The following is a 23,816-nucleotide window of genomic DNA, read 5'->3' as shown; positions in this document are numbered from 1 at the left end:
CACAGAGTGTGGTGTATGAATAGAATGAGTTACAATGGTTATCTATAGAAAAAAGATCTGCTATCTTACTTTTCTTTGAATTCTTATGAAATTTGATAATCTCAGCTAATAACCTACTATAGAATGATACAAACTGGTATCATTCTATAGTATAGTAAATTTAAGTTTACTATAGTAAACTTAAAATGCACTAACCAATGCCATAAACTCCTCCCTCTTGTTTCTAATACTTGTGGCATTAGTATTTAGAAACTGCAGCATCCCTTTAGTCCCTCATCCACCTGTACTTTCTGAATTGACTACCCTATTCAATATTTTTGATGAGAGACTAGATTCCTCACTTGGTCATTCTCACACTCACTCGCTTCATGGGTGCCTTCACACAAACTCACTTGCTTCCATTCTAATTGCTTAAGTATCTCTGAATTTGCACTTCAGCACTTAAATTTCAATAACATTTAAGTGCACTATTTCTTTATTAATGTCTATTTCTCCTCTATTTCCAAGGCTGCATGTTTGACATTAATAACATAATTCTCTATCTTACCGTCGGTATTTGTTTAATTTTCATCACCTAACAGACACTCACTTTTTGAAACACTTAATACATGCTCTCCCTCTGGTTTCAATTTCCTTCCACATATTCTTTAATTTTCTGGAGGAGTACATTTCACACACACTGCACTGAATAAAATCCTACCAATTCAAATCAGCTGGACAACGTGGTCTTTGCTGACAATATCACAATAAAATTGTTATAAAGATACTAAATACTCTAAAATCATGAAAATCTACACTAATACATTAAAATACACTAATTTTCTAAGAAAAAACACAATAAAACAGATCAAAAATCACTAATTTTACATGAGCGCTAAATTACACGACCACTCACAATATCACCTCAAACTGACCCTTAATAATCTAGGAGGAGAAGGATTATTAACCTTTAATAATCCTCCTGTTTTATATGCCAAATGTTACTTGCTGTAACCTGTTGGTAGATCCCTCAAGGCAATACAGCAATCTCTAAAATGACTGTGATTCATGATTTGTGAATCACATTAAATACTACAATGTATACCACTGGAACTATACATCCTGCATTTTATTTTGAAATAGAATGAAACATGCATATTTGCTCACTTAAGTTGATCATTTACTTAGTAAAGTGCCATTATAGAATTTCTTTTCTATATACAAATGCACACACAAAAATGTAGAGCTTACCTCATATTCTTGAGAAAATTTAAGATTGTCATTAGTTTTCAGTCTTTCTATGTGGTTAGCAAGTTCTGTTACAGGTATGGGAGGATGATTCATCATTCCAGGAGTTTGATAGTTTAGTCGTCTCATTTCTACTGGATCAGTGGGATGGGTTGGAAGATCTCTCTCAGCTGTATTCATCAGAAGCTTCATAGTTGTTTCTCCACCTGGAGTCTTTGCCATTTGCCTTCGTCTATAGAAGTCAGGGAATTGCCTGTAACAATGCCATCTACTCTCTAACTATTACAGCAAAACCAAAAAGAAAAAAACAACCAAAAAAAAAAAAAAAAACCCTCAACTACAATAAAGGATAAAAAAAAAAAAAAAAGAGAGAGAGAAATGCGTTACAGGAAATTAATGGCAAACCAAGGAAAAAAATATACTTCATTTCAGCTATTAAAAATAAAAGGAAAAAGAAACAGAATTTTAGATATAAAAGACATAGCTAGAAAATAATAATAAAAGATATGGCTAGAAAATAATAATAAGAGGACAACAAACAAAAGCATATGTTAATGAAGAAAAAATTATTTTAGTTTATCATGATTTAGATGTAAATGTGGTTGTTGAAACTACATATGCTTGAATTATTATTCATTATAATAAATTTATGGAGTCCACTATCATTTGAGGTAAAAAACAATAGTATTAAAATTCTGCATTTCGATCTTCAGGAATTAAGGTCATTTTCAGAAATATATATACATTTATGCTCGCACCACTTTACTGCAACTAGCAGCATAGCATAATAAGTTACATCAAGCATAAAACTAATTAATCCACCTAGTCTAACCTCTTGTGGTATGTATATGTGTATAAATATATATAACAAAAAATCAAAATCAGATTAACACGTTCACTGCCAACTACGAGTATACTCGTAGTTGGTAAACCAGCCACACAAGCCAGCTATGAGTATACTCGTATGACACTTACCGCCGGCAACGAGATTACTGTACTGACCTTGAAGAAGTGAAAATGCTTGGCTTGTGGAGCTAGCATCAAAACTGTGTATTCTCATAGATGGTGTGTGCTCTGCACAAGCCAACTACGAGTATACTCGTATGACGCTTACCGTCAGCAACAAGATTACCGTACTGACCTTGAAGAAGTGAAATTGCTCGGCATACAGGAACAGATTATGCCGAAGTAGCGTGGCAGCGAACGTGTTAATAAGTAATAAATAATTTATTACTTCAGTCAATCAGATATTCTTATACAGCCCTACAGTCCTTTTTATGAATATTAATTTATGAATAGCAGTAGGGTCTACTGTTGGCTTTTTTGTTATGAAAGTTATTTTTACTTACACATTGACATTATCTGGTGTTAATTTTTCCTTTTCTTCTTCTTCTTCTTTTTTTTTTTTTTTTTTTTTGTAGAGATCCATGTCACCTGTAATGAAGTACTCTGAACAATCTGATAATGTGCACTGTTGTCACTTTTACAGTCTAAAAATTTCCAAAACTTGGAGATTTTTAGACTGTCATTTTTGTTCAAATTTGGTTGTCTTATAAATACCTCACATATCTCTTTTTTAAAGAGAAATGCGAGGTATATACCAGCTTCTTGTGTGGTGTAAGAGTTGAGTGCCTTATCAATCACTCCTATGTCTCCAGTGCATGGTTGGAAAGACCTGTTTTTCCCATTGTGGATTAGGTATAACTGATTTTTGTGTTTTTTTCTGACATCAACTGTGCACCCAGTTTCACCAATGTATAGAAAGGTTGAATGTACATTTAATTTGGTATACTCCTGAACAGGAGAGGGGGGGGGGGGTCTTGACATGTACTGAATAAATGTTTTAGTTTTGCAGGAAGTTAAAGGTAGTTTTTATGTTGGATTTCTTTACATTTCTACTATTTTTTTCTGATAGACATTTAACCCCCCCAACCAGCTGAGGTGGATGAAATAGCAAAATAGCCAAACCTCTCTAACTTTTTCTTTTTTTAATGGATCAAAACTTCATCGGCATTCTACCTTTTATCAAGCCTTTACCTTCCTCTGCAGTTAATCCCATTACGGCTATTCTAGAGCCATTAGTGGATTAACTGTTGGTGAGTGACCTTTGTGTCACCTGTCTTTACATCTATTGTGTTACTTGGAATTTCCTTTACTGTCTGATATTTGACCTTTTTGCCTCTAAAATAATTTATTGTGTCTCCTCCCAAAAATTGAAATGAATTTCACATGTGTGAAAATAATCAAACATGAAATGACCACCGATCAGCCTTTGCAATGAATCTATTTAGTGATAGTAAACTTGGTGTATTTTATTCTTCAAATCAGTGCACCGGAAGAGTTGCACTGATTGTTCTTTCACTTTATTTATAATATAGAAACAATTTTTTTCATGAATTTTGAAATGTTTGCTTTGAAAATATTATGTCAAACATTTATATTTTTACACAATATTTATTGAAATAAATATAACCTTTTGCTTTCTTTCCTAGCAAAAGATCATTATACGGATCATCACATTTCAGTTTTAGAAATGTTCATAAAGACAAAAAAAAAACAATTTTTTTTGTCTTTATGAACAACAAATGTTAAATTGCATTACTCGGTTTTTCCAATTGTGAGTTTTTTTGGTATCAAAAATTTATATCCAATGATATTTTAGCAGTGATTCTTTGGATGTAAGGATGTAACAGTGATAACTGTTACATCCTAACAAAGAAATACTGACATTTCTTTTACAGGTTGATCCATTATTTGTCTCTTCTTTTTTTTTTTTGTATTATGCACATTATGATAATATCCAGTGCATATCATCGTAGATATGTTGAAAATATAATATGAAAGATATCATATAATATGGAATTATTATTATTATTCAGGCCTCCATGGAGTCAAAAGACTCATCGCGGGAGGTCCTTCCTAAGAAACACAAAGTCTATCAAGACTCATCAAGGGGAGGTCCCCCCTAAGAAATACAAAGTCTATCATACCACTCCTTGAATTCATTGACTGTTCTCGCTCTCCATCAGGCAATGTATTCCATGGTTCAACCACCCTCCATGCAAAGAAACCACTCCTCACCCTCTTGCTCACAGTTTTCTTTTGTAACTTCCAGGGATGGCCTCTTGTCATCGCTCCTTCCCACTGTTCAACCAAGCAAAAGAACACCCCAGTGTCAACCCTGTAACCACCTCTCAACAGTTTAAAAGTCTCAATCATATCACCTCTCCTTCTTCTATCCAAACTCTGCAGTCCACACTCCCTCAGCCGATCCTCATAACTATCAATGTACAGTCCCAATGCCATCTTTGTTATCCGCTTTTGTACCCTTTCCACAGTTAATTTATCCCCTTCAAATCCTGGAGACCGAATCTGAGAACAATAGTCCAAGTGTGGGCTGATCAGGGTCTTATACAATGGAATGATAACTGTTTTATCTCTGCAGCTCAGTGTCCTTCTCATTATTGCAGCAGTCCTCTGTGTTACCTTCACCACCTTTGCAATATGTCCCCTAAATTTCAGGTTTCTATCAATCATCAACCCCAGATCTCTTGTCTCCCCTACTTCCTCCAGTATAACTTCTCCCATAGAGTATGTAGTGTCCCATCGATGTTTCCCAAACCTCAAGACCTCACATTTTGCTGCATTAAACCGACACCCCATTCATTTGCCCATTTATCTAGCTTATTCAAATCCTCTTGCAGGGCTGCCGTATCTGCACTATTATTAATAATCCTTCCCAGCTCCACATCATCTGCAAACAACTGAATATCACCTTGCAATCCACTGACAATGTCATTGATATAAAGGTTAAACAATATAGGTCCCAGTACTGAGCCCTGTGGGACCCTACTTGTAACTCTCTGCTCCCTTGAAACTGCCCCACCATAACGATTCAAAATTTTTGCTTATTTTGAAGATTTTCTAATGCTTACTGCCCCCCCCCCATCCTCTCCTGGAACTCAATTGCATAACTACTCTAAATTTCTGCAGGTTTGAAAGCATTTCTAGACAGTATTCAAAATCTATTACTTCATTTTACCGTTTTGACAAAAAAAATATGGAAATAAGATAAGGTTGTTGTACCGTGAAGCTTCTAATTCTGTACTATTTCTCTGCAATCTAAAATCAGCTGTTCTACTGTCTGCTGAAATAATTTGAAATTTTAGAAATACTCTGCTATATTTTCACTATGTAAAACTGTTTATATGCATACCACACAAAAGAAAGTTCAGTACTTCTATATATCAGGTCTCTTATCACCTTCTCTAAAATCGTAAATACCACAGAAGATGCAAACAGGTCTATAGTTTGATGTCTTTTCTACCATCATCCTTATATTATGGCTCTATGTAACTTTCTTTCCACTTTAGAGACTTTTTCTACTTACAAGGCTTTCAGTAATTATTTGAGGGTCACATTATATACCTGATTGTTATGATCAACTTACAATCTGTAAAAAGTGCCAGTCCAATTGACACAATTTCTTAAAAAGCTTTTTATCTGCTATTTCTAGGAAATAGCAGATAAATTTAGTTAATACTGTTCATAGTTCATGTGAATATCTGATTTACACTTCTAAGCAGCCAGGTAGGCATAGTCTTGTTATCAGTTTCTCTTTGTATTTTTATTTTATTTATAAGCAATGGTACTTTGTGTACTTACAGAATCGCCCACATTTACAACACAAAGCATCAGAAAGTGTTTCACTCATCAACTCATCAATTCAATCGGTACAAGTTTTAAATGTGTACTTCTGCCTCTCACATGAGCAGAAATGAATAATGTTAATTTTGCAGAAATAAAACCATTAATTATGGGATTCTAGGCACAGTACTATGGATATTTAGAAATTCACTATCTTTATTGGAAATTTTGGAACACTACTAATTTAACTGCGTTAGCATTCTGCTAGTATAAATACCCCTATCTCCCTTGTCAACAGTAATATTATGTGGGATGAAATTTACACATTTCATAATGGAGCGGCATTTATGTACTGTATTATAAAGGAGAGAAAAGTCATTGTATGTCGCAGGTAACTTGATTGTATTTTGTTACTACTTAAATATTGCCTTGGTAAATATGTTGGGACCTCAGATTGTAGGTCTCAACAATTAGTGAGATCTGGCTATCAAAAGCAGACATGCTAATTGTGTAAAGGATACACAATTAGCATGTGTAACAAGTGTAAAGGATACAGTATTTTTGGGAAGGACAGACAGCATAGAAGAGGTCATGCTGCTAATGATAATGGATGACTCTTGAATCCAGTTAGAGTCGAGACCTTTCACTGTAATATAGTAACAGTTTTTCATGTGGCAGTGAGTTTGAAGTGATCTGGGGGTGAGATACATTCTAACATTTGATAGCTTCAAATTCAAAAATATTTTTGGTGTTGTTACAGACAAAGAAATTAATCATGAAATAAAGATAATGGGTGCAAAAAGAGTAATCATAATGGGATATTTCAATTATCCAAACACAGATTAGCAGCAAAATCTCATGAGAAGTATGAAATTGAATTTATTGCACTGTTGCAGGACAATTTCCTCAAGCAGCATGTGACAAAAGGAACTCTAGGTCAAAGATTGATAGATTTGATTACAGTGTCTGAAGGCAAAGACGTAACTATTCTGCCTCCAGTTGGTGACAGTGATAATGTGGACACACTTAGGAAGCGACTAAGTTTATGACTGTTACATAAACTCGAGCACATGGAATTGGATTATAAAATATTAGTGTGGATAAGAGGATGGCTCACTGACAGATATCAAAAAGTGGTATATGAGGGATGTGAGTTTGCAAGATTTAAGGTAACCAGTGGTGTATCACAAGGATCAGTTCTTGGTCCATTGTTATTAAATCTATATATTAATGACATTGGAAACAATTTGACAAGAGACATACAGTTATTTGCTGATGCAAAGATAGGCAGGGTAATCAGGAATGCAGCCGAAAGGCAATACTTGCAGAATGATTTGAATAGGCTGGAATTGTGGTCGTGAAAATGGCTGTCTATTTAATGTTAGTAAATGTAAAGTCACTTTGGTGTGATGAGATATTCAATGTCATATTATATTGGTGGGATTATGCTAGAAGAAACTGATCGGGCTAGAGATCTTGGAGTTTTAGTAGATAGGAAGTTGAAGTTCAACTGCCATATAGCAAAGATTGTAAATAGAACTCAGAGGATAACTGCAATGCTGAAATGAACTTTGGCATGTAAAGATAAGGAAGTAATTATGCCTCTTTACAAGGCTTTGATAAGACCTCGCTTGGACTAATGTGTACAGGTCTGGTCTCCTGGTTTCCGTGGTTATTCTGATACAGTGGAGAGAGTACAAAGGAGAATGTTAAAATGATATCAGGATTGCCGAATACTGATTATGAAGACAGACTGAGAATTTATAGACTGCAGACACTAGCAAACAGGAGAAAGACAAGTGATATGATTGAGACTAACAAACTTCTGAAAGGTCATACAGGATTTCAGGTGATGGATTTTTCATTTTATGGAGGGTGGGAAAGGATGAGAAGGCATTGTTGGAAGTTGAGAACTAGATTTTTCTCTCATAGAAATTGGAATGGAGTGATATTGGATGTTGTGCATGCAAATAATGTGAATAAATTGAAGAACAAGTATGGCAGTTGATGTGGGTAGTATACAGCCTCCCTTGGTGAGTCCCTGACTTCCTGGAGGTCTCTCTTAATAATAATATTCATGCAGTGTCATGATAAATGCTTTCATTTCATTAATTAAAACAATGGTCTCATCAGTGGGAGCCAGATGTGACACCAAGGTTGAAGTAATGCAGAAGTCATATTTCCATATATGAGTAGCCAAAAGGTGTCAAACCTTATTATAAAAATACTCTGGATTAGAGATGTATGTCAGAAGTTTTTCCACTAGGTTATACTATAAATTAAAGATGCGAAGAAATTATATTCTTGGTTTAATCCTTTATCCAAGTGTAAGCAAACAAGGTTTGCACCTGAAGTAATTTCAGGAGTGGGCAACTCATATATAGAGAGACTAATGACTTCACATAAAATGCCTTAGTATCCCATAATGCAAAGCACATATCCGTATACAGACATATTCTATATAGTAAGATATTAAAATGAACATTGATTCTGTAAAATAAAATTATGTTATTACTAAGAAGAGACAACAAAGAAAAAAACATCTGAGATTTATCCACCTTTGAATATAAAATAATAAAACTAAGAGTTTTTTAGTAGTAATTTATCAGAAAATGTCTTTTTCTAAACATTGCCAAATTCATATAATCTATTAATCCAGTCTATTAATTTCAAGTCTTAAGAACAAAGTGAATTGATTATATTTGAACTGTTGTTCCAAAATAAAAGCTAATACCTTTAATCATGTCATTTTTATGGTAATTGTTTTAACATGAATAAAATATGACATGTTCAAAGGTATTAACTTTTATTTAAAAAATAAAATATAATTTATGAAAAAACAAAAAAAGAGAATGTGTTCACATAATCAAAGACGCATGAGGATTCCATATATTGAATTTAGTAACAGCATTACAGAATGTGGTGGTGGTGGTGAATGAAGTTTACATGCAGTCCCCAGATGGTGAGAGTGACCATGTGGTACTGGGAAGTGGTTAGAAGAATACTGTTCCTAAGACAGGGACTATGTGGAATTATAGAGCGGGAGACCATGGGGGACTCAGATAAAAGCTTAGCAACATTCAGTAGTATGACAAGCTTGTTAGAAAAAATGGAATAAATAGTACTTGGAAGGTGTTAAAAGAGCACTTAAAAAGCAGGGATTGCAAAACTGTATGCTGACATTTAGGAAGAGAAACAGATGAGTGTAAAGAAGTCCATGCGGTTAGCCTAGTGGCTTTGCGCTTCGCAACCATATTCCTGGGGAAGGAGTGTCCTGGGTTCGATTCCTGTCATCGACATGAGGAGCTTAAGGATCTTCTTCAGCCATAGAGTTAACCGGTCTTGGGCGTGGACAGCAAGGTTTTTTCCCCCAGTTTATCTGGGGTTTTTCATCCTGCAAGCAGGCGAACCAGCCTCGTGAACACACGGATCTACAGTCGTAAATACTTAACCCCCCCATGAGGGGGCTCAACTTGCCCCAATAGGGATGGGGGAGAAAAGGGAGGAAACTCCATATGAATAAATAAATAAATAAGTGTAAAGAGGATGAATAATGAAATTTGAAGGGAAGTGCATAATGATAAAATGCTTAGAAGAATGTATAAATGGAAAGCTGGTGAGTAATTGCATGATGAATAAAAAAACACAGACTAGGAAATGAAAAGTGTTACAAGAAAGAAGAAATTAGAAGATAATAAAAGACTGGGACAGCAAGCTAAGCAAAATGTTAAGGGGTTCTTTAGTTATATAGCCAGGAAAACAAAGGGTGACTCTAGAAGAATGGTAATTGTTGCAAAAGAAGTTAGCATGGTAGAAGATTCAATAGCAATATTTAATGGTTATTTTGTTAGCATATTTCATGATGTTGGAAATATGTCAGGAGTGGATACATTGGTCAAAGTAGGACCAAAGTAGTAGAATGTGAAGTACTTACTATATCAAGGAAACCTGATGTCAAGAAAGAAATAAGGTGTCACTATGCATTTTAAGGGAATGTGCTAAGGAATTAACTGTACATCTGATATGGTTGTTTAATGAACGTCTAGCAATGTGAAAGGTCCTGGAGGAGTAGAAAGAAAGTAAAGTGGTACTGCTATATAGGTGGTTCCAAAACAGAGGTATCAATTACTGACCAGCTTGTGTTTCTGGATTCATAGTAAAGGTCTTGAAATACAAAATCAGGTGTCAAAAATTTTGTATTAGCCCTTCCAAATCTCTCAAAAAGTCAACATGGATTTGTTAAATAAAAATCTTGCTTTAGTAATTTCAACACATTTTATATGGCAAGCAGTGTTCCAGAAAGGGAATGTGACAAGTGGGGAGCCACAAGGTTCTGTGTTGGGTCTACTGCTATTTGATAGTGACTTGATAGTAAAATGTATAGTCAAATAAGCCAAGCAAATAAGAAAAGGCTAATCATTATGGGTGATTTTAATTATGGCAATATAGACTGGAATGAAGAGATAGCAACTGGAAGTAAAGAAAATGAGTTTCTTGAGTTTTTGAGGGATAACTACCTCAGACAGTATGTAACAGAGGGCACAGGAGGATTAAGAGTCTTGGATTTGGTCATCTCATCGAAGGATGTAATTATAAATGAGGTGTCAAATCACCCACCAATTGGTGAGAGTGACCATGAGGTGATTACCTGGGTGGTTGCCAGCAGTGCGAGGACCCCTGTGAGAAAAGGGTATATGTGGAACTACAAGGGAGGTGATTATGAAGAGCTCAGGAGACAGCTTGCGGGTGTAGCGTGGAATGAGGAGTTAGCTGGAAAAGAGATCAATGCCGCTTGGGGGATTTTCAAAAACTATCTAGTAGATGCAATGTCTAAATGTATACCATGGGTGAGAAGGTTAAATAAAGTAGGTGTGAGATGGATGAATAAAGAGATTAAGCATGCGATACAGAGAAAAAGGGCATTGTGGAGGCAGCAAAAGAGAAGTGGAAGTAACCAATTTCATGAGGTCTACAAAGACCAGGCAAGGAGGGTGACTTGGTTGGTGAGAGTAGCTAAAGAAAGGTATGAACTGCAGTTAGCTAATGAAGCCAAAAAGAATCCTAGTATAAACAATGGTATAATCTTTGATGGATAGCATGGATTTGATAAAGGGAGGTCATGTTTCAGTAATCTACTTACTTATTACAATAAAGTGACTGCTTCCTTGGACAGAGGAGAAGGATACACAGTAATATACTTGGATTTCGCTAGAGCAGATGGGGTTGGATATTAGATTAGTGCATTGGATTGGAGACTGGCTATCTGATGGGTATCAACAAGTTGTGTATGGGGGTGCGATATCCAGGAAAAGTCACTAGTGGAGTGCCTCAGGGGTCTGTTTTAGGGCCATTACTATTTAACTTGTATATTAATGATATTGGCAAAGATTTGGATGGAGATATTCAGTTGTTTGCAGATGATGCAAAGTTGGGACGAACCATAAAGAGTAGTGAAGATGTTGTGGCCTTGCAAGAAGACTTGAATAAATTGAGTGATTGGGCAAGCAAATGGGGATGTGAGTTCAATGCTGCAAAATGTAAGGCTTTAAAATTTGGAAAACAGAGATGGGATGCAGAATTTATGCTTGGTGAGAATATATTGTTGGAGGTAGAGGAAATAAGAGATCTGGGGGCGATAGTGGATAAGGATCTAAAATTTAGGGGACACATCGCCAAAATTGTGAAGACAACACAAAGGCTTCTGGGAATGATGCGGAGGACACTGACGTGTAAAAGTAAGGAGATTCTTGTTCTGTTGTATAAGGCTTTGATTAGGCCACACATGGACTATTGTGTCCAGATTTGGTCACCTGGTTTTCAGAAGGATGAAGAGATGTTGGAAAGGGTCCAAAGGCGACTGACTAAGGTAGTTTCTGGCCTCTGGAATGTCGAGTATGAGGAAAGATTGAAAAGATGTAATTTGCAGAGTCTGGTGGACAGGAGGAAGAGGGGAGATATGATAGAGACCTACAAGTTGGTAAGGGGTTGTTATAAGATCAATGGTGGAGAAGTTCTACAGAGAATAGTGGGAGATCAGGGGAGAACCAGAGGTCATCCCTGGAAACTGTATAAAGAGGGTGTGAGTAGGGAAGTGAGAGGCAGGTTTTTTTCGTGCAGAGTTGTGAACGATTGGAATGCCTTGCCTGAGAGTGTGGTGTCTGCAAGGAGTTTGAGTGTGTTTAAGACACGGTATGATGAGATGTGTGTGTGATAAAAGGACCTCCCAGATGAGTCTTTGACTCCATGAGGTCTTGTTTAATAATAATAATAATAATAATAATAATAATTTGTATACATGATACAGCTTCTGGTTTAAAGGGAGGTATTCATTATTTGCAGATAATGCAAAGTTAGGAAGAGTTATGAAAAATAACTCTGATGTAAGATTACTTCAAGAGGATTTGGATAGGCTGACACTACGGGCATGGGAGATGTCTCTTCAACTTGATAAGCATAAAGTTTTGCATTTTGGACTAAGGAGATGAAAAATGCAGTTCACTACAGTAGTGGAAAAATGTTCTGTAAGAGATGGAGGAAGCAAGAGATTTGGGAGTGATAGAGCATTGAGGCTCAGAGGATACACAGAGGACTGTAGAATTAATGAAAAGGATACTAGTACGCCATGACAAAGACATAATTGTGTTGTTATATAAGACAGTAATTTGTCTCCATTTGGACTACTGTGCAAAATTAGTTTCCTGGCTTTAAATGAGATGAAGAAACATTAAAAAGGGTTTACAAAAGCAAATAACTATTCTCTATTATTTACCTCATAGTTATTATTATTACGTGACACATCCAGGGAGTCCAAAGACTCATCGAGGGAGGACACCTACTCTACAACTCTGTCTCCACCACTCAAATCCACCAACGAACCATCCATCACCACCACTGCTGTTTCCACAATCACAAACATCAATGCCCACAGCGGGATTCAAACCCGCAGCCTTTTGGCTGGAGAGCAGATACGTTAACCACTAGACCAGTCAGGCTGGCTGGCCTATATAACTAAGATGATTTCAGGACAGTGGGATGTTGATTATGAGAACAGATTATGTAACTGTGGGTAATAGTATCTGTCAGATTGAAGGAGGAGAGAGATATCTGATAGAGATATATAAGTTGGTGAGGGAGTTTTATAGGATAGATACAAGAAAATTTTTTTTTAGTATGTGGAATGGAAGGAAAGAACAAGAGGTCATTCATGGAAATTAAACAAGAGTTTAGTGATCAGGAAAGTAAGGAGCAGATTTTTCTCATAGCAGGTCACGAGTGAGTGGAATATGCAACATCAGTTTAAGGAGTCCTTATATTCTTCTTCTTCTTCCTTTTTACATATTAGGCCTAGTGGCCTGTTATGGAGCTGTCCTTAGCCCTTCCAAACCATACCCGTCCCAAGGATAAGGTGGTTAAATTTAAACTCATCTTCTTAAGCTTAAACTGATGTTTAAGTTTAAGGAGATGAGTCATGGATTCCATGGAGATATGAGCATAATAATAATAATAAAAGTGCAGGATACTTTGGATGGGTTTGATCCAAATTTACTTCCTGATTGTCACTATCAGAACTTCAGAATGCTTTACAGCTCACTGATACTTTCAGCCATTATGGAACTAAGAAATGCTGATGTTGATTCTTCTTTTAGTATTGTGTTACTTTGTGAAACCAATTATATTTAATGCTTTTACAAGCAAAGCCCATTTTATGGTAATGTGTAATTATGAAAGAGTAGAAATATTTCAAGAATTTCCATGAATTTAATCCCAAATGTCTATGTCAGATGCTTGGATCAGAATTTGGATCACATTAGCAATATTAAATTTCTACGAATTTGAAACTTTTAAAAAGTAAATGAAGACAAGAGTGGCTCTATTAGAGGTTAAACTATTAAAATATACCATATTGATATGCAATATGGTATTAGTGGCCAGAACTGGCTCTAGATTGTCAGCTGGCTATCACTTTTTTGTTGACTTCTGCATTTTTATTCAACTTCAAAATTAAAAAAAAAAAAAAATTGTATTTCACAAAATAAAAGCTTTTCTTACTAATGCAGTAATTTTTGTTTTAATATAATCATTTATGTTATCCACCTTAAGGTGGATAATATAAATTATCCACCACCTACACAAGTATGTAGGTGGTGGATAATTCTCTTTTAGGATTGATGTGGATTTTTTTAAAGGGAGGTTGTAATTTAACAATTTTCTTACTACAACAATGTGACAGATGTACTAGAGACCTATGACAGATTACCACATTACAAGTTAGTATTTAAATTGGAGTGTAATGACTGTTAGCTGTAGGAGATTGACCATCTAAATATCAGCACATTTTGTAATCCAAGAAGCAGCCTCAAAAGAAAAAAGTGATGACTAGTGGTACTAGGCCTTCTAGGACCATTACAATTTATCTTACATGCTGATGATAATGGATAAAGTTTTAATGGAAGAACAGACAGGTATTTAGAAGGCAATGATGAAATACTGTGCATTAATTTAGCAGAATATATGGAAGGAGAGTGTGGGGAAATAGGCACTGGGGGAGTATGGTAGATGTGGCAGAAATTTACAGGGCATGTCGCAAGAAAAGCAAAGACAACCAAATGAGTTATGGCAAAGACAGGACACTGATATGTAAAAATAAAACAATTATAATTCCACTGTTCAAAGCCTTGATTAGGGCAGATTTTGACCACTGACACAGATCCTGATGTAGATTTCGAGGAAGTAAACAGATTTCGGAAATGATCCAGGAATGAGTGACTAAGACACTGTCAAATCTAAGGACTTGTGGTTATGAGGAAAGACTGACAGAATGCCATCTGCAATCTGGTGGATAGGGAAAGGTGGAGAAGGAAGAGGATGAGTGATATAATTGAGATATATAGAATGATGAGGGATTTATACTAGAGAATTTTCTACCAGCGAGTGGTTTGGTGAGCACTTCATTTCAGCAATATGATCTCCAGTGATGAGCATTTTGCCTCTACGGAGGTCTGATAATAATAAAAGAATATGCTACTGATTCACAGGAAAGAGTACCCTAGATTTGCTACTTACCTTCTGATCAATAAGAAAACAATCACACATAACGTGATAAGAATAAGAGCAATGATAGGCCCAACTATCCACACAATGCCAGCTTCATCAGCACTATTATCTATATGTGAAACATCTGGTCTATCTGTTTTATCTTTAGACTTTGGATCTACAGGAGGTCTGGAAATAACTGTCATCTCTAAGCTAAGACTATCTGAGAAGGGGCTACTTGTGTAAAGACTCTATTTTATAAAAGAAAAATACCACAAGAATAAGTTATGTAAACCAAAATTGCCACCCTTTAAAATTAAAGTTTTTTACATTGTTTAGATTGGAAAACGTTCACTCAAAAAATAATAATAAAAATAAAAATAATAAAAAAAATAATAATAAATCAAAATAAAAAAATAAACAATAAAACAAAACAGTTATATATTTATACTTTTAAGCACAAGCCATAAGAGGCATCTGATTAACATATAGATAATTACATCAGAAAACACAATGGAAAAAATATTAAAAATAATAATCCACAGTACTTACAGAAACTTAAGGCCATGGCTAGCACAGATTGGCTTTCGTAATCATAATAAGGAAATTATTTGTTTAAGTTAAGGGATATTACATCCCATATTGTTTCTTAGCCGAATAAGAAACTCAAAGAGTTTCATGCCGAATATAGTATAGTAGAAACTATATAAAGTTCGGCGATTCCAAGCATAAGCAAATAACTGCAAGCTCCGATCACTATTCTTGATATTTACCCAAAATGTGAACTTAGCTCCTAGGAGCTGTAGTTCTGTTCAACATTTTGAGAGAAGGTCACTACCCAGACCTTTACTGAGGTCTCATCAGTGAGTAGGTAGACCTAGTTAATATCAAGTTTGTAGTGAATAGAACTTACAAACCTTCTATGAGTATTGCCGAGAGGTGTCAAAGGTTTCAATTCGGCGACATATGACTTGTTTAAGTTAAGGGATATTACATCCCATATCGTTTCTTAGCCGAATAAGAAACTCAAAGAGTTTCATGCCGAATATAGTAGAAACTATATAAAGTTCGGCGATTCCAAGCGTAAGCAAATACCAGGATACCGCAGCAACTGACCCTAAAGGTAGTGCAAGCTGAGGCAACTCATGTCTAGGGTGGAGCAAGCTCCGATCACTATTCTTGATATTTACCCATAATGTGAACTTATCTCCTAGGAGCTGTATTTTTGTTCAACATTATGAGAGAAGGTCACTACGCAGACCGGTTTCGGCCTTTATTGAGGTCTCATCAGTGAGTAGGTAGACCTAGTTAATATCAAGTTTGTAGCGAACAGAACCTACAACCCTTCTATGAGTATTGCCGAGAGGTGTCTAATAAATTATTAGATATATGAAGAGCTGAACTGAAGCCTTTGGCTTTTCATATATCTAATAATTTATTAGGACACCTCTCGGCAATACTCATAGAAGGGTTGTAAGTTCTGTTCGCTACACACTTGATATTAACTAGGTCTACCTACTCACTGATGAGACCTCAATAAAGGTCAAAACCAGTCTGGGTAGTGACCTTCTCTCATAATGTTGAACAGAAATACAGCTCCTAAGTTCACATTATGGGTAAATATCAAGAATAGTGATCGGAGCTTGCTCCACCTTAGACATGAGTTGCCTCAGCTTGCTCTACCTTTAGGGTCAGTTGCTGCAGTATCCAGGTATTTGCTTACGCTTGGAATCGCCGAACTTTATATATTTTCTACTATATTCGGCATGAAACTCTTTGAGTTTCTTATTCGGCTAAGAAACGATATGGGATGTAATATCCCTTAACTTAAACAAGTCATACATTGCCGAATTGACGCCTTTGGCTCTTCATATATCTAATAAGGAAATTATTATTATTATTATTATTCAGGCCTCCATGGAGGTCAAAAGACTCATCGTGGGAGGTCCTTCCTAAGAACACAAAGTCTATCAAGACTCATCGAGGGGAGGGGTCCCCCCCCCTAAGAAACACAAAGTCTATCATATCACTCCTTGAACTCATTGACCATTCTCGCTTTCACCACTCCATCAGGCAATGCATTCCACGGTTCAACCACTCCTCACCCTCTTGCTCACAGTTTCCTTTCCTAACTTCCAGGGATTGCCCCTTGTCATCACTCCTTCCCACTGTTCAACCAAGCGAAAGAACTCCCCAGTGTCAACCCTGTAACCACCTCTCAACAGTTTAAAAGTCTCAATCATATCACCTCTCCTTCTATCCACCAAACTCTGCAGTCCACACTCCCTCAGCCGATCCTCATAACCAAAATTGTACAGTCCTGAAACCATCTTTGTACCCTTTCCACAGTTAATTTATCCCCCTCAAATCCCGGGGACCAAATCTGAGAACACTAGTCTAAGTGTGGTCTGATCAGAGACTTATAAAACGGAATGATAACCCTTTAATCTCTTCAGGTCAGTGTCCTTCTCATAATTGCAGCAATCCTCTGTGTTACCTTCACCACCTTTGCAATATGTCCCCTGAATTTCGGGTTTCTATCAATCATTAACCCTAGATCTCTTGTCTCCCCTACTTCCTGCAGTATAACTCCTCCCATAGAGTATGCAGTGTCCCATCAATGTTTCCCAAACCTCAAGACCTCACATTTTGCTGCATTAAACCGACACCCCATTCATTTGCCCATTTATCTAGCTTATTCAAATCCTCTTGCAGGGCTACCACATCTGCACTATTACTAATAATCCTTCCCAGCTTTGCATCAAGAACTGAATATCCTCTTGCAATCCACTGGCAATGTCATTGATATAAAGGTTAAACAATATATGTCCTAGTACCGAGCCCTGTGGGACCCCACTTGTAACCCTCTGCCTCCTTGAAACTGCTCCACCATACACAACTCTCTGATACCTATCAGATAGCCAGAGGGGGGTGTGCTGTTGATAATAACAGGTGAATTATGTCTATACAAAGTGGTGATATGAGGTGTAAATACTGGCAATGGTTTTGAGTCAGTATGGGATACCATACTGACTCAAAACCATTGCCACTAATAAGGTGGAGAAGAGATCTTTAGTTGGAAAGAGGAGGGGGTGATGAAGAAATGTACAAGCAATTTGGGGTAGTGAACAAGGGAAGAATGATTATTATGGGTGATTTTAATTATGGCAGCATAGATTTGAATAAAGAGATAACATTTGGGAATAAGGAAATGAATTTGAGTTCTTGTGAGATAACTATCTTAGGAAGTATGTAAAGCAGGGCCTACAAGGATTGAGAGTTTTAGATCTGATCATTTCATCAGATGATGTGATTATGAGTGGGATTTATGCACTTCCCTCCAGTTGGAGAGAGTGATCATGATGTAATTACCTAGGTTGTGACTAGCCATATCATGACTACCGAGTAGGAAAGAGTATATGTGGAATTACAAGGCTGGATGGTTGGTTTACGGTTTACCAGGTGAAAAAAAGAAAATGTCATACTGTGCAAAGGTTACAGCAGTACACAAGGTGATATTAATTAGTGAGAGATAAATTAGTAAATAATATGTATGTACAAAAATTAAATTATGCAATGCAGTATTTACATATTAATAAAATTTATAATTAAATGTGTCTGTATAAATGAATTCTTTGTAAAAAATTTAAAATGTCATGCAATTTGTCTGACTAACATCTCATTCCTCTTTTGTGCAAAGTGCTGGCGCTCCACCAGATTATGACAAATGGTAAGAAGCATGCTGCATTTTTCACACATAGGTGGTTCATTAGCCCTCAGTAAATAAGAATTATTATTATTATATGGGTATCTCCATGTAGTCCGAAAACTCATTGCTGGAGACCCAAACTATCCAAACAATTTATTGTACCTCTCCTTGAACCCATCAACAGACGAAGTGCTCACAATTAACTACCCATTTATAACCTGTAGTCATATAAGTTGTAACCCATTCCACTCATTCACAACTCTCCAAGCAAAAAATCTAGTCCTAGCACCCTTACTAACTACACCTTCATTCAACTTTATTCAACTAGAATATATGAGATGACTGTGACCTGTGCAGAGCCTAAAAGAAGAAGAACAAATTCTTCTCTTCTCTTTCTATGTTGACTAGACTGTCAATGCTTAATTTCATGCAGTTTGTTTTCTAGTGATTCTTGTCATGATGACATTATTATTATTATTAACATCTGACTTCCATGAAGTGAGAGATTCATCATGGGAGGTACACACTATTGCACACAATGCTCATCCAACCATGCCTTAAACTGATTTGATGTGTGTCTACATTCACAACACACTCAGGCTATGCATTCCACTCACTAACTACTCTGTACACAAAGAACCTTCTCCTCACTCCTCTGTTCACATCCTCCTTATACAGTTTCCAGCAATGGCCTCTTGTTCTACCCATTCTATGAAAAATATCTTCCATGTCAACCTGATAACAACGTCTAGTTTATATGTCTCAATCAACCCCCCCCCCCCACACACACACTCTTCCTTCTGTTCATGAGGCTTTGCAGCTTAGATTCTCTCAATCTGTTCTCGTACTCCACATTCCAAAGACCACAGACCACATTTGTGAATCTTCCCTGGACCCTTTCCAACATATCCTCATCACTGAGCGATTAGCTATGATCTTATAAAATGTCTGTAGTCTGTATAGGGAACTACCAAACAGTACGTTGAAAAAGTATGAGCTGATCTAGCACCTGCATCTGCAGGTTTTACTTCCCTCAATTCCAATGTAGCTGGAGAAGCCAGCATAACTGAACATCAAAATTAAGGTATTCATTTTGTGCAATTAATCCTCACAAATCACTACTTGTGGATTATAGACAGGACAGGATTATTAATTTGAGTCCTTTACAAAGCCTGTAAAGGACTCAAAGAGTCTATATAAATTACAGGCTTAATATCTTGCAATTAGTTTGTCAGTGCTTCCTGTCATGATGACTGCCACTGGGCAATTAAGTTTGATATTATATATTGTCTGAGTCTGAATGGTTGTATGCTGGGTATGCATGTTGCATGGCAGAATGTGGAGAGTGTGTTTGTCAAGAGACTTAACAGAAAATAAGAGGGAGAGTATGGATTAGGATGTACAGTCTAACAGGACAGTTGAGATATCCTACTTTTACAGATATTGGAGGGCTTTGTAGGTTAGATGCATTAAAAGGATGACGTTCCTGGTTGAAACCAGGTGACCATCCCTACCTATCAGGATGCTCCTCACACCTATCACTCCCTGATCTTTAAGCTCTAAACATATCTCCTCATCAGAAACATCAAGGAAATCCCATTCTGATATCGCTCCTCTACAAAAATTTAGTGTTTTATGAGGTGTTACTGTGATTGGTATTCCACCCATTGATGTAGCTCTCAGAAGTTTCTCAGAATTTTTGCTGACATGATGTTCCCACCAGAACATAATTTCTTAACAGTTTTGGGAGATCCTGCTAGTCCTTCTAAACTCTTCTGAATAAAGAAGGGTGACATTTCTCCTGTTATCTTTTCATTGCATGAATGATCAGAAACACTGGTGCATTTGTATTGGTATTACATATCTTATGTTTCTTGCTTCTGTTACCAAAAGCTGTATCTATGGTATCAGTACTAGACTGGGACCTGTTAGAGCCCCCCCCCCCCCGAAACATTTGAGGATGAAGAATTCATGCCCAAAGTGTTTTTTTTGTTTGTTTGGTGCCAGAGCTCTCCACTCACTATGGAGTCATACATGAACACCATTGACCAACAAGTAATGAATGTGTTTGGGAGTGGAATGCCAAGGCTTCCCTGGATGCCATACCAACACTTGGGTCTTGATCCCAGACCATGGGATGAGAGACTTACTGCAAAACTAATGACTGTTGAAGGCAAGCCCACTAACCAATTAATCCTGGTCAGGCCATCCAGGACTGCCAATATTGCTGATGCAAAGACCAAAGTAGACTACCAGGAGTAGTCTACTTTGTAGTACCCCCCACCCCCTTTTTTTTTCCAGCACCACATGGTAAATACAGCAGCTGGGCAATGGATCCCAGTGATGGTGATCTAGACAAAAAGGATAGCAAAAAAAGACTCAGTGAAGTAAAGCTAAGAGTATGGAAAGGAAAGCAAAGAAAAAGGAAGAATGAAAGAAACCATTAGCATCACTGGGAGGACCCCTCCACCATGAACAGGTGGTTAGAAGACAGCTTGGAGCTATAGTGTGGAATGAGGTTTATGCAGGAGGGAGATAAATGCTGTGTGGGAAATGACCAAAAGATATTTTACAACATTAATGTGTGAATGTATTCCAAAAGTCCAAAGAATGAATAAAGTGGGTGTCAAATGGGTGAATCAAAGGAATAAGCATGAGAGTTGGAAGAAATGATATTGTTGTGGCAGCACAAGATGAATTATAACTGTAGCACTCAACTGCATGAGTACACCTCATGCAATTAAAAAAAATCAGTTCAATAAGCCACCCTGGAAGATGACTCAGGCAGTAAGAAAAGCAGAATTGCAGTATAAGCAGAAATTAGCAAATCAAGCCAAGAAAAACCTTATAGAGTGTTTCAGATATGTGGCAAGTAGAAGGAAGCATGATTGTGGTAAGGTAATGCTAATGGATAAAAATGGTATAATGGTAACTGCTGAAGAAGACTTAGCTGAGGTATAAAATGAAGAAATTCAATGAAGAAATGTTCCAGGGAATTAGCAGTAGCATTGGCATGCCTATTTAATATGTCTTAAACAGCACATGTCCCTAAAAAATGGAAAGAGGGTAAAATTGTTCCACTGCATAAAGGCGATGATGAGGCTGTGGCTACAAATTATAAGCCAATCTGTATATCTAGAGTTTTTGTTAAGGTATTGGAGAGATTAGTTAGAACTAGAATACTGAAATGAGTTGATAACAGCAGTATTCATATTCTGTGTGACAGTCAGCATAGGTTTGTTAAAGGGAAATCATGTTTTACCAACTTATTTATGTACTATAACAAGATGCCAAAAGTACTGGACAGGGGAGATACATATACAGTGGTATACTTAGATTTTGCAAACGCTTTTGACAAACTACCACACGATAAGATGTTAAATGAATTGAAATAGATGGGACTGGATAACATACTAGTGAGTTGGATTGGGACTGACTGTCAGAGTTGAATAAGGGGGATGCATTATCCTGAAAGGGCAAATGATATTGAGATGGGTTTAAATGGTGATTTGCAACTGCTTGCAAATTATGTAAAATTGGGGAGAAATAAAGTCAAACAGATGCTTGACTTTATGACACCTTAAGGCCTTACAGGGACTTGAATAGATTGTGAATGAGCAAGTGAGTGGAACTCACAGTTCCATGTTGCAAAGTGAAAGGTTTTGAATTGTAAGCAATGATGAGATACAAAGTATGCACCTTGTGAGGAAACTTGAAAGGAGGTAGATGATATGAGAGATCCAGGAATGGTGGTGAACAAGGACCTGAAATTCAGGGGCAATATTGCAAAAGTTGTGAAGTCATCACACTGGATAGTGTCAATGATGCAGTGGACTTTGACATGAAGAAATAAATACACTGGTATTCATCTTTAGCTTTTGGATACCAGTGTATTTATTTCTTCATGTCAAAGTCCTCTGCATTTTTACCTATATATGAAAAAATTTTCATGACTTAGCCAAATGTGGACATAAATTTATTGCCAGGATACTGATAAATTATATTAAACAAAAAATGTAGTATAAATTTTGTACAAATTAAATTGCAATACATTTTTAGCAAAAGTTACAAATTTCCTAAGGATGTAGTTCAGGTATTAATGTACATTCAGTAACGTTCAGGAATTAGTGCTTACAGAAAACTATGCAGAGAGATATTTCAGTATGGAATATGTTAACCCTAAACTGCGATGCAGCTCTCACACGACATTGTATCATGTTCAGCACCAAGTGATTCAGGAGTTCTTGAGGTAAACTGCCCATTCCTCCTTCAGAGCAATGATAAAGCCATCTTTGTTTGTTTTCTGAAGGAGAATTTTGAGCGGCAATGTGTCTCCCTATTTCACTGGTGTGAAAATCAAGTGTTGTCTAGAATCAGAGGAAAGACTAAAATGACTCTCATCTGTAAAGAGAACATTATCTCACTGGTGTCTTGTTCAATTTTTACAGATACAATACCACTGAAAATATGCTCTATAATTGTTGCAGACATCTTACCATAGTTTGTCAAGATGTCTGTGTACCTGTGCTTGAATGGAGCCGATTTTCAAGCTGACATGCCATGGTATGTCGATTACAATTTGCTGTTATAACCAAAAATCTGTCTTCATGCTCCTTGGTAGAGCAAGAGCGATTTCTTAGCAAACATCTGGAAAACACTTCCATTGGTTTGAAATGCTTCTTGGATACAACACTATGTGAGATTGTGAGATTCACAACTTTCTGGCAATATCAGTAATTCTGTAGCCTTCTCCAAGCTTTCCAATAATTCCCCCCCCCCAAGAAATCATCCAGATGATGTTTTTGAGACATTACAAGGTATCCAAAGTTTGCAAATTTATTCCTTTACCAAATGAGCTTCCTTTAAACACAAATTAATTCTCTTAGTCCAGCTTTTGCCTTTTATTCTGTTGAGTGCTATCAGGTGATCCCTTTGTGCATGATTCGAAAATCTGAATGTGTACTTTTTTTCTATGTTGTGACCATACACAAGAGGTTGGTAGTTCAACCTATAGTACATTAGTACCATGTATGGGTAGTGGGTTGGGAAAGGAGGAACTTGTTTACATTTGATTTAAATGACTGTAAATTGTATTCTTGGGAAACATAGTAGGAGGGGAGACTGTTCCACACTGCAGCAGTTGCAGAGATGAAAGAGAAGGAAGAAAAAACTTGTTCTGTTTGTTTCTAGGTGTACTGTG

The 23,816-nt window shown here is 36.7% G+C and overlaps 1 protein-coding gene across 4 annotated transcripts in view; it reads right to left on the bottom strand.

Annotated features, from left to right (window-relative positions):
• The window catches only part of LOC150092284 (tyrosine-protein phosphatase Lar-like), a 1,042,795-nt gene that overhangs the window by 156,876 nt on the left and 862,103 nt on the right, over positions 1–23,816 (bottom strand). For 2 of the 4 annotated variants that reach the window (XM_090415047.1, XM_090415048.1), the window contains exons 24-25: positions 14,938–15,158; positions 1,231–1,495 (exon numbers count right to left, since the gene is read on the bottom strand). In XM_090415047.1, the coding sequence (XP_090271173.1) occupies positions 1,231–1,495; positions 14,938–15,158 (486 nt within the window). The remainder of the gene's footprint in view (positions 1–1,230; positions 1,496–14,937; positions 15,159–23,816) is intronic. The other 2 variants (XM_090415049.1, XM_090415050.1) reach the window with 2 other exon arrangements.

Source organism: Typopeltis vanoorti, chromosome 26, assembly GCF_054136105.1.
Source record: "Typopeltis vanoorti isolate ZY-2024b chromosome 26, IOZ_Tvanoo_1.0, whole genome shotgun sequence".
Classification (NCBI taxonomy): Eukaryota; Metazoa; Arthropoda; class Arachnida; order Uropygi; family Thelyphonidae; genus Typopeltis; species Typopeltis vanoorti.
This window is presented reverse-complemented; position numbering and strand designations above follow the sequence as displayed.